The 16037-nt window shown below is 41.6% G+C and overlaps 1 protein-coding gene across 3 annotated transcripts in view; it reads right to left on the bottom strand.

Annotated features, from left to right (window-relative positions):
* The window catches only part of RORA (RAR related orphan receptor A), a 732098-nt gene that overhangs the window by 15491 nt on the left and 700570 nt on the right, over positions 1–16037 (bottom strand). For all 3 annotated transcript variants that reach the window (XM_004274696.3, XM_004274697.3, XM_033437170.2), the window contains 3 exons: positions 11076–11217; positions 6920–7315; positions 1085–1206 (listed from right to left, as the gene is read on the bottom strand). In XM_004274696.3, the coding sequence (XP_004274744.1) occupies positions 1085–1206; positions 6920–7315; positions 11076–11217 (660 nt within the window). The remainder of the gene's footprint in view (positions 1–1084; positions 1207–6919; positions 7316–11075; positions 11218–16037) is intronic.

Raw genomic sequence — 16037 nt, 5'->3', positions numbered from 1 at the left:
TCACAGAGGTTTCACAGCTAAGAGGTATTGGAGGTGGGATTCAAATCCCAGCATTTCTGACTCTGAATCCCATTTCACACGCCTTGCTGCTGTTTACTGCTTTCTTGCTTCCCTTTGTAATTTTGGCGGCTGGTGCTACCTGCTATCTCAAAGGTAAACAAGGTGATGCGCTGCTATTCCCCCAACCTGTCCTGTTTAATTCCTTTTATATACCCACTCTCCAATTTAGTTACAGGCTAACCTGGATCCATCTTGTTGCTCACTTATTTCCCCAATCTTAGTTTAAGACTGTTTCTACCAATACAACAGGATGGAAGAAACACTGAATTAGGAACCAGGACTCATGGTCTAGTCCTGATGTTTTCACTCTCAGCCATGTGCCAAGGGATGGTCGTTTCCTCATATGTAAAATGAAGGGGAGGATTAACCTTGATAATCTCTACGGTACTTCCTAAGCCTGAATTTCTATGATTATTGGGAAAAAATCACAGCATTTTCTTCTACTAAAGGCAGAATGGAAAATTAAAAGTCCTCCTTCTCCAGCCCTGCCCTCCCATTTAGGTAATTTGTTGATCAGACTGTTTTATAGAAAAAGGTAACTGGCAGTACTACTTGTCAGCCTCATGTTGCTAGATTCAGACTGGAATTAGAATCATAGCTTCCAAACTTTTTTTTACACATATTCTCTAAACAACTCCTTTTTAACTTCGGAACCATGAGGCTGAGATTATTTTATATCAACTTCTGGACCGTGAAATCTTCCATTGTGGTATCGGGAAAAATCCCAATTCTTTGAGCCTTTTGGAAGCTCCTTAATCTAGCTCCCTGTTGACAAATGATAGGACATATGTGTATAGTTATAGGAACAATAGAATCTGTGTGCTATTTCTGAAATTTCGCACACTGACATCTCAATAAGGTGATAAAGCCCCAAGAACGTGATCAGCTCTGGAAAAAAGATTTTTAAATAGAAATCTGCTATCTGATGAAAAACATTCATTCTTTGGTCTGTTTGTATTCAAACCTCCTGCACAAACACCCTTCCCAACATTGCCTCAATCTTAGGTAAAATTCTTCAGTCTACCTTGTTTTGGTAATTCTCAATCTCCTCCTGCAGAAAGGTCTGCCACGTTATCTGCTGGAGCTCTTCTCTCAAGTATTGGCAAGTTTCCAGATGTGATTTAGATATATTCTGTGCAAGGTGTTCTAAGGAGAAAACAGGAGATCACAACATGAAAAGCCAAGTTCTTCAGGGTTTTCCCTACTTAATATTTGATTTAAAAAGTAACAAGTATAAAGCAACATGGCTGAACCAGTTTTAATGATCTCGACATATTTAAGTAAGCAATTTGGAACTATTCTATATTTGGGGACATGAGGATAAAGGACAGGCAAAGCCAACATTTAGCAATAAGGCTTGGCATCTTCAAAGACCCTCCTGACCTGACCTTCTCTGTGCCTTTACACCAGCGTCTGGGAGTGAATGTTGGAGTTGAAAATATTGACCTAGAGAAGTGTGAAAAATGACTGACACGACCTGTACTTGGTGTTTTTATGAAGACAGATCTGCCATATACATTGGTGGAGGATTACTCTTGAAAAATTAGAAAATGGTATTTTTTGGGGGACAACAACTACGTATTTCTTTTGTTTTTCCTGCAAAAATGGCAGAACAAGCATTACTGAAGCCTACTATGTCACTATATATACATATACATATATATATATATATATATATATATATATATATATATATATATATATATATATATATATATAGTGTGGTGGTTAAGAGATGAGATGGACTCTGGACCCAGACTGCTTGGGTTTGAATCTCAGCTCTGCTACTTAGTAGCTGTGTGATCTTGGGTAAGTTACTTAACCTCTCTGCGCTTCGGTTTCTTTATTTGTAAAATGAGGAAAATAGTACCTAATTTCCTATTTATCATAGGGCATCTGTGAAAATTAAGTGAGTTGAGCACTTAGAATAGAGAGGATAACATAGCATCTGCTACATAAACATTTGTTCTTATTATCCTGAAGTGTACCAAATTTGAAGATATTAAAAGAAATAGATGGCAAATAAGTTTCTCTAGGGACTTATAACCTGGTGAACATGTACATACATGCTGAAAGGACAATTCAAGACACTAGACAATAAAGCATGAAGTTGAATTCTACTAGAAGAGAAAGAAAAATAAAAACATAATAGGTGCTGTCAGAGAGATGAGGGGAGTTAGGGGATGCTTCTTGACAGAAGAGGAACATTTGGATTGGCCCCTGAAGGAAGGGGAGGATTTGGTAGGCAGAGGCCAGTGTGTGAGGCAGTGGACCAGTTCCACGTTCAAGGGATGGTAGATGAAAGAATGGATGTGGCATCTACAGGAGACAGGAAGATGTGATAAAGTGATGGTGTCAAAACAGAAATATGGGTAGAGAAGAGTCCACATCCTGAAGGATCTTGAATGTTGAGACTGAGAGTATGGACTTGATTAACAAAAGGAGTCAGCAGGAGTCTCAAGAGGGAGCTGACATGCTGAACACTGTATTTGGGGAAACAGAACAAGCAGTTTTGTCATTGGTGGACTGGAGGCAGGAGGATCAATTAGAAGGCTGCTGAAATCTAGATGTAAGGGACTAAGAGCTTGAAATAGGTTGCTAATAATTGTTATGGAAGGGAAGGACAACTCAAGAAGTATTTTAAAAGAAGAACTGACAAGACTCCAAGAATACAAAACCATACCCCAAAGTGATGCCCCTCCCAGGGTCTTGAATATATAATAGGAAAGTTATTTAAAACAGTGGTGCTGAGGGCAAACTTAGCAACACTAGTAAGAGTGTCTGTTTGGAAATTTGTTACTGCTTACGTCAAACAGAATCAGATTTGTTTGTGTGAAAACAGGTCAGGTTCACCTAAACAAAGCTCGAGACTAGAACCTCCTCAGAGATTCTGAAACACTGAAGCACAATAAACCTTAACAGCTCTACTTGGCAACACACAGACATGAAAACAACATAAGTAAATATCATAAAAAATAAAACATAAACAAAAGAAAAAAAATTAAAGGAGACAGAAACTGAGAAAGAAATTATGTCTATGTCTTAGAATCAGTGATGTGTGTGAAGAGAAGAGGGGAATAAAGACAAAATAATGGGGAATCAGAAACAAGACAATAAGTGTGTACATAGTAAATTCAATTTTTGTAAATATGAAAGAAATGATGAAGGCAAAGTGTTCACAGGGAAGCTGGGAGAATCCTAGGAAGGGAAGAAGCTCACAGTATTCTCTTCCAGATCATGCTCTGTTTCCAGTTAATATGGTCAGCATCTTCTTGTTTCACTTCGTCCTAAAAATTGTCCCCACCCATCCCTACCTATTTGAGTCCAGCTTTTAGAAGCAACAACAAATGATGCAATGTCCAATGACCAGTAGAGGGCAGTGGCTGCATTCTCACCAGCTGCCTTTGATCAAAATTCATACTTGATTTGGCAAGTGTAAGATTTTAGACACTGTGCTGTTTTTAAGTCTCCATTTCAGCAAAGGAGAATATGGTCAGACTGAGTAAAAGCTAGGAAGTTAGTGTGGTCTCTCAGACAAACAGTCTGGAATAGTGAAATACCTTGGAACTAGGAGTTAGGAGACCTGGTTTCTGGTCTGAGCTCAGTTGGGTAACTCACTTTGTGACAGGCAAATCAGTTCACCTCCTCAACTATGATGGCTTCATCAGGACAGCCAAGGTCTAGATACTTCAGATGGAAAATCCTGTCTTCTGAGAAAGTCACAGATTTTCACAGTGGTATGGAACTTTAGGTATCATCTGGGCCAAACTCTCATCACTTTGTAGATAATAACATTAACAATGATGATAAAAGTTAACACTTGGGTAGAGTTTACTATGTAAACTCTATATAACATAGACTCATATAACAGACTAATATAATCTACCTACCTACATCTATATATATACATTTATATATATATATATATATATATATATATACTGTGTATATATACAAATATTTTTTCTTAATCTTCACGACAACTCTAGGGGGAAGATACTAGTATTATCTCCATTTTACAGATGAAAAAACCAAGCCACAGTGAGGTTAAGTGACTTTTCAAGGTGTCACAGCTGGCAAGTGGGCAGTGATTCAAACATACACAATTTGGCTCCAGAGTCTATGCTCTGAATCTTTATAGTCCATGGGTAGGGAGACTGCAGGTTGCAGAGGTAACATGACTTATACTAGGTTGTACAACCTACAGCAAAGCTAGGACCACAACCCACAGAAGCTGACTTCTTGTCTCATGCTTTGCCCAACATATCTGTTATCTCTTATGTACAAGGCTTTAGTTATTAATTATAGTCATAAGTGCAGTTAGCTTTTTTATTTTTTATTCCTTTTGGCTGTGCAGCTCGGCTTGCGGGATCTTAGTTCCCCGACCAGGGATGGAACCTGGGCCCATGGCAGTGAAAGCACTGAGTCCTAACGCTGAACCACCAGGGAATTCCCCAGTTAGCTTTTTTTAAAAAAGGAACCTAGGTAGTTTATCTGGAATGTATAATTCAGGTACTAAGTGTACATCAAGGGCAAAATTTCATAGCCAGGAATGCAGATGTATTTCCACTAACAGTAATGGATTAGTAGGTACTATTGTTGAAAGATAGGACTGAGCTTAGGATATGTTAATTTACAATTTATTTTCCAATTGCACAAATGGTTTCATTTGTTTCAAATCTGATGATAAAATTTAGCCTAAAATGAAGTCAAGTTAGTTAAAGAAAGAGTCGGACTTAAGCCCCCAAGGAAATGTCAGGGAACTTCAGAGAGCTTTGAAGAAGTAGCAGCAAGGTCTCTGGCTGCTTTTACGCTACTCTTAGCTCCTCAAACTATTTTGCACCTCTAAGTGGGACAGAAAATCAGAGCTCCATTATATCCCTTTCAACGAAATTCTTGTTTAGTTTTGGGTTTGGGGCAAATCCTAGCGATGAGTTAGTTTTATTCATCGTGGAAAAAAAATGCCACAATTACGTGTGAAAAATCCGTAGTTTAGGAGAACATGGAGAATGGATGAGGGAACAGGGCTCTCAGACTCACTGGGAGGTGACAGCTGTAGAAGAGGAAAGGGATTTGCGGGTGAAGGAGGGGCTGGGGAAATCGGCTGACTTCTGGCTCCACTCAGGTATCAGTGCACATTAAGCCCAAGTGCCATGTTCAAGGGACACACTTAGGCCAAGCAGTGTGAGTTTATTTCTGGGTTGAACATTCGACAAGCAAATGGCATAGATTCACTAGTATTTATGATAAAGTAGAAGCAAACCTAAAGCGAGCTAGGTCATTTTTCACTGTATCATGTCAGTTTTCAATCAAATCCTTATTCATTTCTGAAAATTTTACTTTCATTACAGCTCTGCTTAAGGCTCAGTCAACCAAGATCTCACGACAAAAACGGAAGGTTTTTGTTCTAGTTCAAGAAAAAAAAAAAAAATCAAGCCTAGCTCTGGCTCAGCTTGGCTTCTAGTTCAGAGGTTTCTCTGTTAATCAAAAGAGCTGTGATACACCTTTAATGCTGTTCAGTGGTTAAAGACCAGGCTTAAAATGTCCCTGCTCCTGAGGATTTAAATTTAGACCCATAAAGAGGTGCTTGTGTAAAAACCGTAAAGAACATTCAATTTGTTCTATTTGGAGAAAGATTTTACTGGAAATATAAATTTCACTTTAAAAATGTTTTATGGGGTACAGAGGTGGAGAAACCGTCTAAAGAACACAACCGTTATTTCTGTGAACTAAGGACGTCTGTGCTCAAGTCAGAACCTGCTGGTTCTTTTCCATGTGAAGTCTTCCTTCTCTCTTCGTCTTAACTTAGTCATCTTCATAGCAACTAATTGAAATATCCCAAAGGATTATAACCTTGTGTGAGGAACCATGGGGAGGAGTAGATCAAATTCTCAAACAGTAAAGGTCCTTATCAAAGTTTCTCTAATAATAGTGCTGTACTTAAAAATCGATTAAATATAACAGAGGATGTTATAACACAACTTCCTTGAAATGAAAAGTTTTCCATTGTCTGTGTTAACATTTCTAGGTCACATCTCCCAAGAAGCACCAATGTCACAGGAATAAGGAAATGACAGGTTTTTGTGGGGTTCTTTTTGGCATGGTGAGTCTTCTATGACATACATCAGTTTTGCATTAATATCCATCACCAAAACATTTTGGCAAATAAAGAAGCCAATTTCCCTTTAACGATTATAGAATGTGTCAGAGTTGCAAAACTTAGATGCATACGGGGACTGGGCAGTGATATAAATGCCGAGAGTGGGATGGGCCCATTTCAAGGCGTTAGGCCCTAAGTGGTACCAGTTGGTTGTTGCCATTCCCAAATGCTGGTCCAGTGTAACTAGATCATGTTTTTTTTTCCTTCCACAAGAAACTGAAAATCTGAACTTTCAGGTGGAATTGTCCAGGTTTAAAATTTTAGCAACCAATTCAAAAATTGTAAAGCTCTGCACTGGTCAAAAACCCATGTCTATGTGCCAGGTTAAGTCTGTGGGTTGCTATTTTTATAACTTTTGGTATAAAGCAATACTTAGAACATAACTAAATCAGTGGAGTTAATGGGGCCATTCCCTGAACTTACAGTTTTCTGTGGAATTTAAAGATTGCTTTACGTTCATATTGTCTCAGCTCTGATGCTGAGAGGTCACTGAGTTTCTTGGATATATGATGGGAAACAGTGGACAGTCAAAACCAAGGGGGCAGGTTGGAATTATGAAGTGGTCCAAATGGTAAAGGTGACTCGCCCTTCTAGATGCATCATTTTAATAACATAACTCATTAAAGGAAAGTCAGACAAATCCCATTTCCTTCAAATGGCACAAGTAGTCCATCCCAATGGAAACACGGAAGCCATTACCTAGTTCTGCCATGGACACAGTTGGGGACGTCTCTCCATTGGTGAAAGAGCAGTAGGGAAAGAAGCCTGATGCTGGTGTGTAGTCACATATTGGTTCTGGTTTGATTCCGTTGATATCAAGACCTGACTGGTCCGGGGAGGGCTGTATGTCCAGGTAGAAGCTGCTGACAGCAGAGTCTGCCTTGCTGCCCTCGGGGGTGTGCCCGTCAATGTAGCTGCTGAGGTCGTCGTGAAGCTCCGTAAGCCCATTGGCCGAGATGCTGTAGGTGGGAGTCAGCGGCTCGGCCTCTCCAGGCTGCTGTTGGTGGTCTCGCTGCTGCTGCTGCATCCGGTGTTTCTGTACTTCTGCGTACAAGCTGTCTCGTTGCTTTTTCGACATGCGGCCAAATTTTACAGCTGGAAGAAAAAAGCCAAGGCACACCATATACAACACGCTTTTCTCCATGATCCTCTCCAGCATGCTTTAGGAGTTCCTTTGAAGTTGCAGACAATTCCATCAAAAACTACACAACCACAAAATAAGGATGTGATCCTGAGGTGAAAATAAATGGTCCCACCTCACACAGGCTTGTTCCACATCCCAAACAGCAAAGACACATCCCAGAGGAGCTGCGTTTCAGAAACAGACCCAGGGCTGGTACAAGAGACCCAGAGCAATGACCACCTACGTTTTTGTGCTGTCACACAACTCCAGGCTCAGTAGGAGCTACTGAAATGCGACTTAATGGGCTTGTTCCCTCTCTACCCAGGTAGATGGTCTAGATGTTTCTTTTCCCAGTGTTCAGACCAGAGCACAGGGACAGACAGACTCACGGAGGTGTTATTGGGGCACAAGCGCTCAAACCTCAACTTGCACTCATTTCACTAATCCGTATGCTCACATGAGTTTCTTCCTGATCAAACAGCCAAATCTGGGGCTTCCTTGAGAAAGCTCAAAAGACTGGACGAAGCATTTGCAATTCCAGGAATTACATCTCTTGAGTCTATGCCCTCTGTTGCTCCTGGGTCTTGAGGTCCCTGTGAGACCCTTGGACCTGTCTTTTTAAAATTATTATTATTCTTTTAACATCTTTATTGGAGTATAATTGCTTTACAATGGTGTGTTAGTTTCTACTGTATCACAAAGTAAATCAGCTATATGTATACATATATCCCCATGTCTCCTCCCTCTTGCATCTCCCTCCCACCATCCCTACCCCACCCCTCTAGGTGGTCACAAAGCACTGAGCTGATCTCCCTGTGCTATGCAGCTGCTTCCCACTAGCTATCTATTTTACATTTGGTAGTGTATATATGTCCATGCCACTCTCTCACTTCGTCCCAGCTTACCCTTCCCCCTCCCCGTGTCCTCAAGTCCATTCTCTATGTCTGTGTCTTTATTCCTGTCCTGCCCCTAGTTCTTCAGAACCTTTTTTTTTTTTTTTTAGATTCCATATATATGTGTTAGCATACGGTATTTGTTTTTCTCTTTCTGACTTACTTCACTCTGTATGAGAGACTCTAGGTCCATCTACCTCACTACAAATAACAATTTTGTTTCTTTTAATGGCTGAGTAATATTCCATTGCATATATGTGCCACATCCATTCATCTGTCGATGTACACTTAGGTTGCTTCCATGCCTTGGACCCATCTTTAAAGGACACTTTCTGCTGTACTCATTCAGCCTCAAGTAAAAAGAATATCAGAATTTTGGAAAGGGCAGACTCTGTGGAAGATCCCCATCGGGAGAATTTGTGTGTGCAGCCCTTCTCCGTGAGATGTGTCCCTATATTTAAAGTGGAACAGTGACTGGAGTAATTTTCCAGTTCATTTAGAATCCCAAATGATTTCTCCTAAAACACCCAGATAATTGAGAAAAAAAATCCTATGATTTCCTTGTCTGAACCCCCCACTAACCCATTTATTTCTCAGCCTGACTCTGTATGTGTAGATAAAGCCGCTGCTGGAGGGATTAAAACCTCCTAATTGATTATGGTTAAATTGAGATCTGACCAGGTGGATGAATTCACCCATCTGACCATCAACATAATTCTATGAGTCCTGGGGCAGGAGGCAGGAAAGATGGAAGTGAAGCTGGGAATCAGGGCCCACTGTCCAGGCCAGCTGGTGGATCTTTTTCCTGCCAAGGAGGATGTGCTTTCATTTTGCACAGAGGAAACAAGTGAGCTGGATTCTGGTCAATTTCCAGTTTCCACAACTCAGGTGAGAAACTTGGGTGGGGCTGGTTAGATAGCAGTCAGGCTGATGTAGGCTCTGAATTTCAGGCCTATAATTGTATAAGTCCCCAGATTCACTCCAAGTCCACAACAAAGTGTGCTGTCACTTATACGAGAAATCTCCACAAGGCATACTGAAGGTACTTAATTTTTTTTTGAGAAGAATACTCTGGAACCCCCAAGGGGATTAATACCCATAGGGGAAACTTGTTCTGCTATGACTCTGAATTGCGTTTTAACTCTTTTCTTAATATTAACAACAGTGATCATACTATCCCATAAGGGAAATGAATGGATCAGGTTTTTTTTGTTTTTGGCTGTGCTGTGCGTCTTGTGGGATCTTTGTTCCCTGACCAGGGATCGAACCCACGCCCCCGGCAGTGGAAGCCCAGAGCCCTAACCACAGGACTGCCAGGGAAGTCCCTGGATTGGGTCTTGAGAAAATACACATACAACTTGTGATTTTTAACTTACAGATTCATGAGATATACCTAATTTTGTGAGTTTAGTGCCATTGGAAGATGAAATCTGCAGAGCTGCATATCACAGGATTTCTGAGAATACAGTGTAAGTTCTGTGAATTGCATCTTCCAATCCCCAAAACTTCACTTTGGTCCTACAAATTCTAAGAGGTCACCCTGTGTACAACTTGTGCCTGGGTGGGTCCACAGGCCCCAAGAACGTCTGATTATGGGGAAAGGAGACCTTCAGAATGCCTGCCCAGCAGTCTGAAGTTATTTTTCCACAGGCTGAAACTCCACTGGAAGAGATGTTTCCTTCAAAGAGATCTCTCAAGAGAACCAGCCAGCCAGTATATTTGCAAAAGTCCTTAAAATGTATCCACTACACTAACTGCCCAATTTCCTTATATAAGAATAGTCTTGAAATCTGGTGTTGATTATTCCGTGCACTTAAGACAGTCTTCCAGGAAGATCCTGAACTGTTTTGCAAATGAATGGTAGATGGTCTCTAGTTCTTAGAATAGCTTCTCTTAATGAAAAGAACATTTGTCACTTGGGCATGCTTTGCACTATTTTCACACATACTGTATGTACAAATGTTTGACTTTGGATCCAGTTAGCATAAAAGCTAATTCATCCCAACTGCCAATAACCTTACTAGTGTAAGACATGTAACAATTAGCTCTGGCTTGTGTTTTCTGTGGGGAAAAATGCTTCTAGAAGGTATCCTTTTTAAGACCCTCAGGTTACACTTACCTTCCATCAATTCATCCACATGTAATGTTTTAAACCAGTAGTGTTCCCTAACCTTTCTGGCACCAGGGACTGGTTTCATAGAAGAAAATTTTTCCACGGATGGGGGAGGGGGGAGATCAGGTGGGAATACTAGCGATGAGGGAGCGGCAGATAAAGCTTCACTAGCTTGCTGGCCTGCCGCTCACCTCCTGCTGTGCGGCCCAGTTCCTAACTGGTAATGGTCCATGGCCTGGGGGTTGGGGACCCGTTTTTTTTTTTTTGCGGTACACGGGCCTCTCACTGTTGCGGCCTCTCCCGTTGCGGAGCACAGGCTCCAGACGCGCAGGCTCAGCGGCCATGGCTCACGGGCCCAGCCGCTCCGCGGCATGTGGGATCCTTCCGGACCGGGGCACGAACTCGTGTCCCCTGCATCGGCAGGCGGACTCTCAACCACTGCGCCACCAGGGAAGCCCAAGGGACCCCTGTTTTAAACGTCAAAAATCTGAAGGTGTTCTGACCACACAGACAACTCTCCTCCATGCCACCCCCGCCCCCCAGCCCCCCATCAGCCAGTGAACTGACTGGAATGGTTTATGCAGGAGAAGTAACTGCTGTGACACCCACAAAGCCGCCAGAGGAGGGAGGGGTGGAGGGGACATATTCTGGCAGATCTGGGTCCAGGCTTCCGAGGGCACTTTCACAACCCCGTGCTACTGTACAACGCAGGCTGCGGGTGCTCACCATCTCGAGACATCCCCACGGCAAGGCATTTCTGTAATCGACAGTGTTGGCAGCGGTTTCTACTGGTTCGATCAATCAGACAGTTCTTCTGACGAGGACACGAGTAGGTGGCATTGCTTTGCTGACTTCTCCTGAAAAAGCCCTGTGATTCAGTTATGAAATAGAAAACAGGTTAGTGTCAGCTGGAGCTGAATGATACTAAAGGCAAGAAACGGAGCGCCACGCAGCATGCACATTTAATGGAGAATTAAACTGGTAGCACAATCATCCTGGAGACCATTAATGAAATTAAAGTCACTTCGTTTTCCTCGAGTCAAATTGATCCCCAGAGCCCAATCCTGTGTCCCTTACACATGCAAAGCTCTCTTTAACTGCAGCAGACAGCTGCCTGTGTAGAAGGCACAGGGTTGGGCCCTCTTCTTGGTCTCTGATGATCAAAAGCTGTGTGCTTAATGAAACGGTACCAAGGCACTTACCTTTAACCTTTATCTCCAAAACATTTTTAGTAGAATACACACAAAACACCCTTCTGGGGTGTCCAGATATAAGAAGATGCAGCCTCACCATAACCCAGGTGGCTGCAATCCTGGTACACTGTGCTCATCTCAACCAGACCACGTAAATCCACCATCTTTTAGGCGTCTTCCATTCCTCAAGTCAGAATCTACTGCCCCAAGAAGTTAAGTGACACTTGGAAGGATTATCTTGGCAGATCAATCAGACTGGGAATACTCTACCCTTGACAGTTTGGAAATACCATGTGTTTAGAATCATGGCCTTGAAGATTGAACAAATCCAATCTGATGTTCGTCAAGTTCCACTTATTAAGCACTGTTTTGGAAATAAGGACCTGTACTAAGATGCGTAAGGAGTACTGACCTCAAGGATTTCACGAATTCATTCACTCATTGATTCATTCATTTTTGCTAATTTCTTGAGCTGAATTCTTAGTAGCTCATTAATTTTCACTGCTGTTTCTTTTCTTAAAGCTGCAAGGGTTCCTTTTAGTTACGTTTTGGTAGCAACCCACAAGTTCTGCTATGTAGTATTTTCATGATTATTCAACCTGAAATATGCTCTAGTTTTCAACAGCTTTCTTCTTTAATCCATATGTTCCTGAGAAGCACATTTTTAAAAGTTGAAGTATAGTTGATTTACAATGTTGTATTAGTTTCTGGTGTACAGCAAAGTGATTCAGTTACATATATATGTATATGTGTGTGTGTGTTTTTATATATATATATATACATAGTTCCCTCTTCTATACAGTAGGATATTGTTGTTTATCTATACAAGCACAGTTCTTAATTTCCAAACATATGGGGGGTTTGTTTCTGGTTATCTTTTGATTGTTTACTTATCTCTCAGTGGTTTTCCAAACTAGGGATGTACTCTGAAAAAAAAAAAGAAGGTAACCAGAGTCATTTCTATGAAGCAGAGCCATGGAAGGTACACAAGAGTAGAGTCACCTTCAAATCTTTAATGGCAAAGACAGATGATCCCAACCAAGGGGACACTAGTGGAGAAGGTAAGGTAAAATCCTGAAGAACTAACAGAGTGACAGAGTGCTGGGTAAACTGATAAGAGCACTCTCTCACCAGAAGATTTTTCTGCAGGCCAACTTGGCAGTTCTATCAAACTCCTTAAAAACATGCCTATCCATTGAACCAGTAATTACCCTTTAAGGAATATATTTTAAAGGAATGTTAAGAATGGTACAGAGATTTACCTACATGGATGTTCATCACAGCACTATCGGTAAGGGAAAAAAAAAATTAGAAAGACGCTAAATGTCCAACAGTAGTGAATTGGAAGAGTCATACTGGATATCTATACATTCAGCAACCTTTAAAAACGGTGTTTTAGAAATACAATTATTGACATAAAAAGGTTATTAAAAATATACTTCTGAATTAAAAAAACAGCTAAAGAACTAAACAACATAATCCAATTCTGTAGGGAAAATCCATATATTGAACATGGAAGAAACTTTGGAAAATTATGCCCTCGAGTGAAAAGAATAGCTGGCACTGGTTGGTGGGGGCATGAGTGATCTTAATTTTCTTTCTGTTCATCTGTGCTTTCTGATTTTTCTACAGTATGTGGGTAGAAAGGTATGTGAGCTACTCAGGAAGAACTATTCAGTACATCTGCTTTCTTCTGTGATGGCTGGGGACTTGGTGGATTAAGTCACGGTTACGATGGATATGACCTCAGTTCCCAGTTCTTTCCTTTTGGAAACCAACTTAGGATGGGAGGGACAGGCACTGACCTCTTACCACCTCTCTGCCAGGCTGCTCACTGACCAACATGGGCAAGGCTGGGGGCCCAGGGTCTCAGACTGTCTCTCTATTGTACTTCAAACCTCCCTGATATCAAGTCTGGCCTCTTCTGTGAGGCAATCTCTCTCTTCTCAAAATATCTAAAAAGCTGTGGGTTTTTTTTTTTTTTTTTCTCTGTTGACAAGAAAGTGAGAAGTAAAGCTTTCTTTGGGGCTTAGTGGAGAGAATTCAAGAAAATATAAATGGTAACAGAGGCAGATAATCCTTAGAAAGAGATAGCAAGAGGTCACCTGTCTAGGTATTCAGTTGAGTCGGAGACACATAATCTCTGTCAAGGCTGAAAGGTGTTTATTACCTTCTTGAGACTCCACCACCTTCAGACCCTCCATGTTTGCTGTCACTGCAGGTGCCTAGGATCAGGAATTATTTGCTTTTCCTTTAGCTGACGCTGAATTTTTCTTTTCCTTTAACTGAGGCTGAATGAGCCTGCTCCATTTCGTTCTATAATTGTCGAATATGGAGAATGTCTACACAATCTCTCTTTTTTCTTTAAATGGAACCAGTACTTGCAGGCTGCCAAGTTATCTCCCAGTACCTTGTCTGTAGACCGAATCACAGCATCTGTCACCTTTCTTTCTAGGTTCTTTTGTACCTTTAGTATTTCTTCTTAGGATCCTTTCCAGTTTCTCCACTTTCTTAAAAAACCTGAAATCCAGGACTAGACACAGCTCTTTTTTTTTTTTTTTTTTTTGCGATACGCGGGCCTCTCACTGTTGTGGCCTCTCCCGTTGCAGAGCACAGGCTCCGGACGCGCAGGCTCAGCGGCCATGGCTCACGGGCCCAGCTGCTCCGTGGCATGTGGGATCTTCCCGGACCGGGGCACGAACCCGTGTCCCCTGCATCAGCAGGCGGACTCTCAACCACTGCGCCACCAGGGAAGCCCCTAGACACAGCTCTTGAATAATGCTTGGATCATTATCAAAGGAAAAAAAAAAGGCTACTCTTTAGTTTTCACATACTAAACTCAAGTTAACATCAAACCACCACTAATGAAATTCCAGGATGTTAGCACAGACGCTATATACAACCACTAGTTTGCTCGGCTACAAGAGAATTCTGGGAGGGCATAACGATAATGATAATAATGATGATGATAAGAGAGATCTTAACGAGTGTCTGTATTAATCATATCTTTTTATTCTGTATTTTTAATGCTTTGACATCTTGAGGTCTTGATAACCCAGGAGCAAATGACCCAGGAGAGATTATGCTTCCCAGGACTACCTAATTCCTAGAAATAGCAAACAACTTGCCTGGGAGCACACCTTTTACATGCAGACCAACCGATCCAGAGCCCTAACATCCAGCCACCTCCTCCGATGTTTCCCCCTCATTCCATCTGCCTCCTGACTGACCCTGGTGCTTTCCACTGTGGTCCTCTGTGTGGCATGCTGTGCCTCCTGTTTCAAGGGACCTATGTTACAACCAACTTCTCTTTTTAAAAATTTTTATTTTATAGTGGAGTATAGTTGATTAACAATGTTGTATTAGTTTCAGGTGTACAGCAAAGTGATTCAGTTATACATATGCATGTATCTATTCTTTTTCCAATTCTTTTCCCATTTAAGTTGTTACATAATATTGAGCAGAGTTCCTTGTGCTATACAGTAGGTCCTTGTTGGTTATCCATTTTAAATATAGCAGTGTGTACATGTCAATCCCAAACTCCCAATCTATCCCCCCCAACCCTTCTCCCTTGGTAACCACAAATTCACTCTCTAAGTCTGTGAATCTGACAAACTTCCCTCTTCACAGCAGTCATTCTTTGTCTATATGTCTCACCTACTGGATTAAAACCAATCCCAGGAATCGTTAAAACAGAGCTTATTATTTGCTAGGCACCTTGTGCTTTACACGGATTTCATCACGTAACCTTGACAAGAGCAACACGAGGCAGTTGCTATCATTTTCCTGGTTTTTAGGTCAAAGAACCTGAGGCTTAGAGAGAGAGGCACTAGCTCAGAACCCCCCCACCCACTTCCCCCCCACCCCCCTGCATGGGGGTAAAGCCAGGATCTGAATTTAGGTGGTTTAATTCCAGAACTCACACGTTTATCCCTTTTGTTATTTTTCTGCTTCCTTTGGGTGTCAGAAGGATTCCCACTTGGGGGTTCTCATAGAAGGCAATCCTGAAAGGAGGCAGTGTCAAGACACAAGGTATGCATGACAAAAGAGCGAGACTGATCTGCTCTGAAATTAGCGTTTTCCTTCAGGTTAGCCCCTTTGGCTGGCCACGGTGCCAATGCCCAGGCATTTTGCAGATTCCTCTTCTACTGCCACCTCCTGATGTGGGTTATTCACATGAGGAAACCAGTCTCACGATTTCGTGATTTTTCCCTCATTTCTGACTGGGAGGATTATGTCCCCATTTATTCAAGTTACTTTTACTCTGGCTTGTTTAGAAAACAAACAAAACAATAACAACAACAAACTCACTTCAAGGACACACAATCACTATCGTTAAAGACGTCTGAAAAATGCCATCAGTTGCAAGGCAAATCAACGAGGTTTTCCACATGCTCTTGGAGCGACAGCACTGAGGCTGGGACCAACGTTTGGAAAAGGACTACACTTCTTCGGATGCCTCAGCTTTGTTTTTTGTTTGTTTTTTATTGATGTA

Source organism: Orcinus orca, chromosome 2 (assembly GCF_937001465.1).
Source record: "Orcinus orca chromosome 2, mOrcOrc1.1, whole genome shotgun sequence".
NCBI classification, from domain to species: domain Eukaryota; kingdom Metazoa; phylum Chordata; class Mammalia; order Artiodactyla; family Delphinidae; genus Orcinus; species Orcinus orca.
Note: the sequence above shows the minus strand (reverse complement) of the source record. Positions and strands in the feature narration are given on the sequence as shown.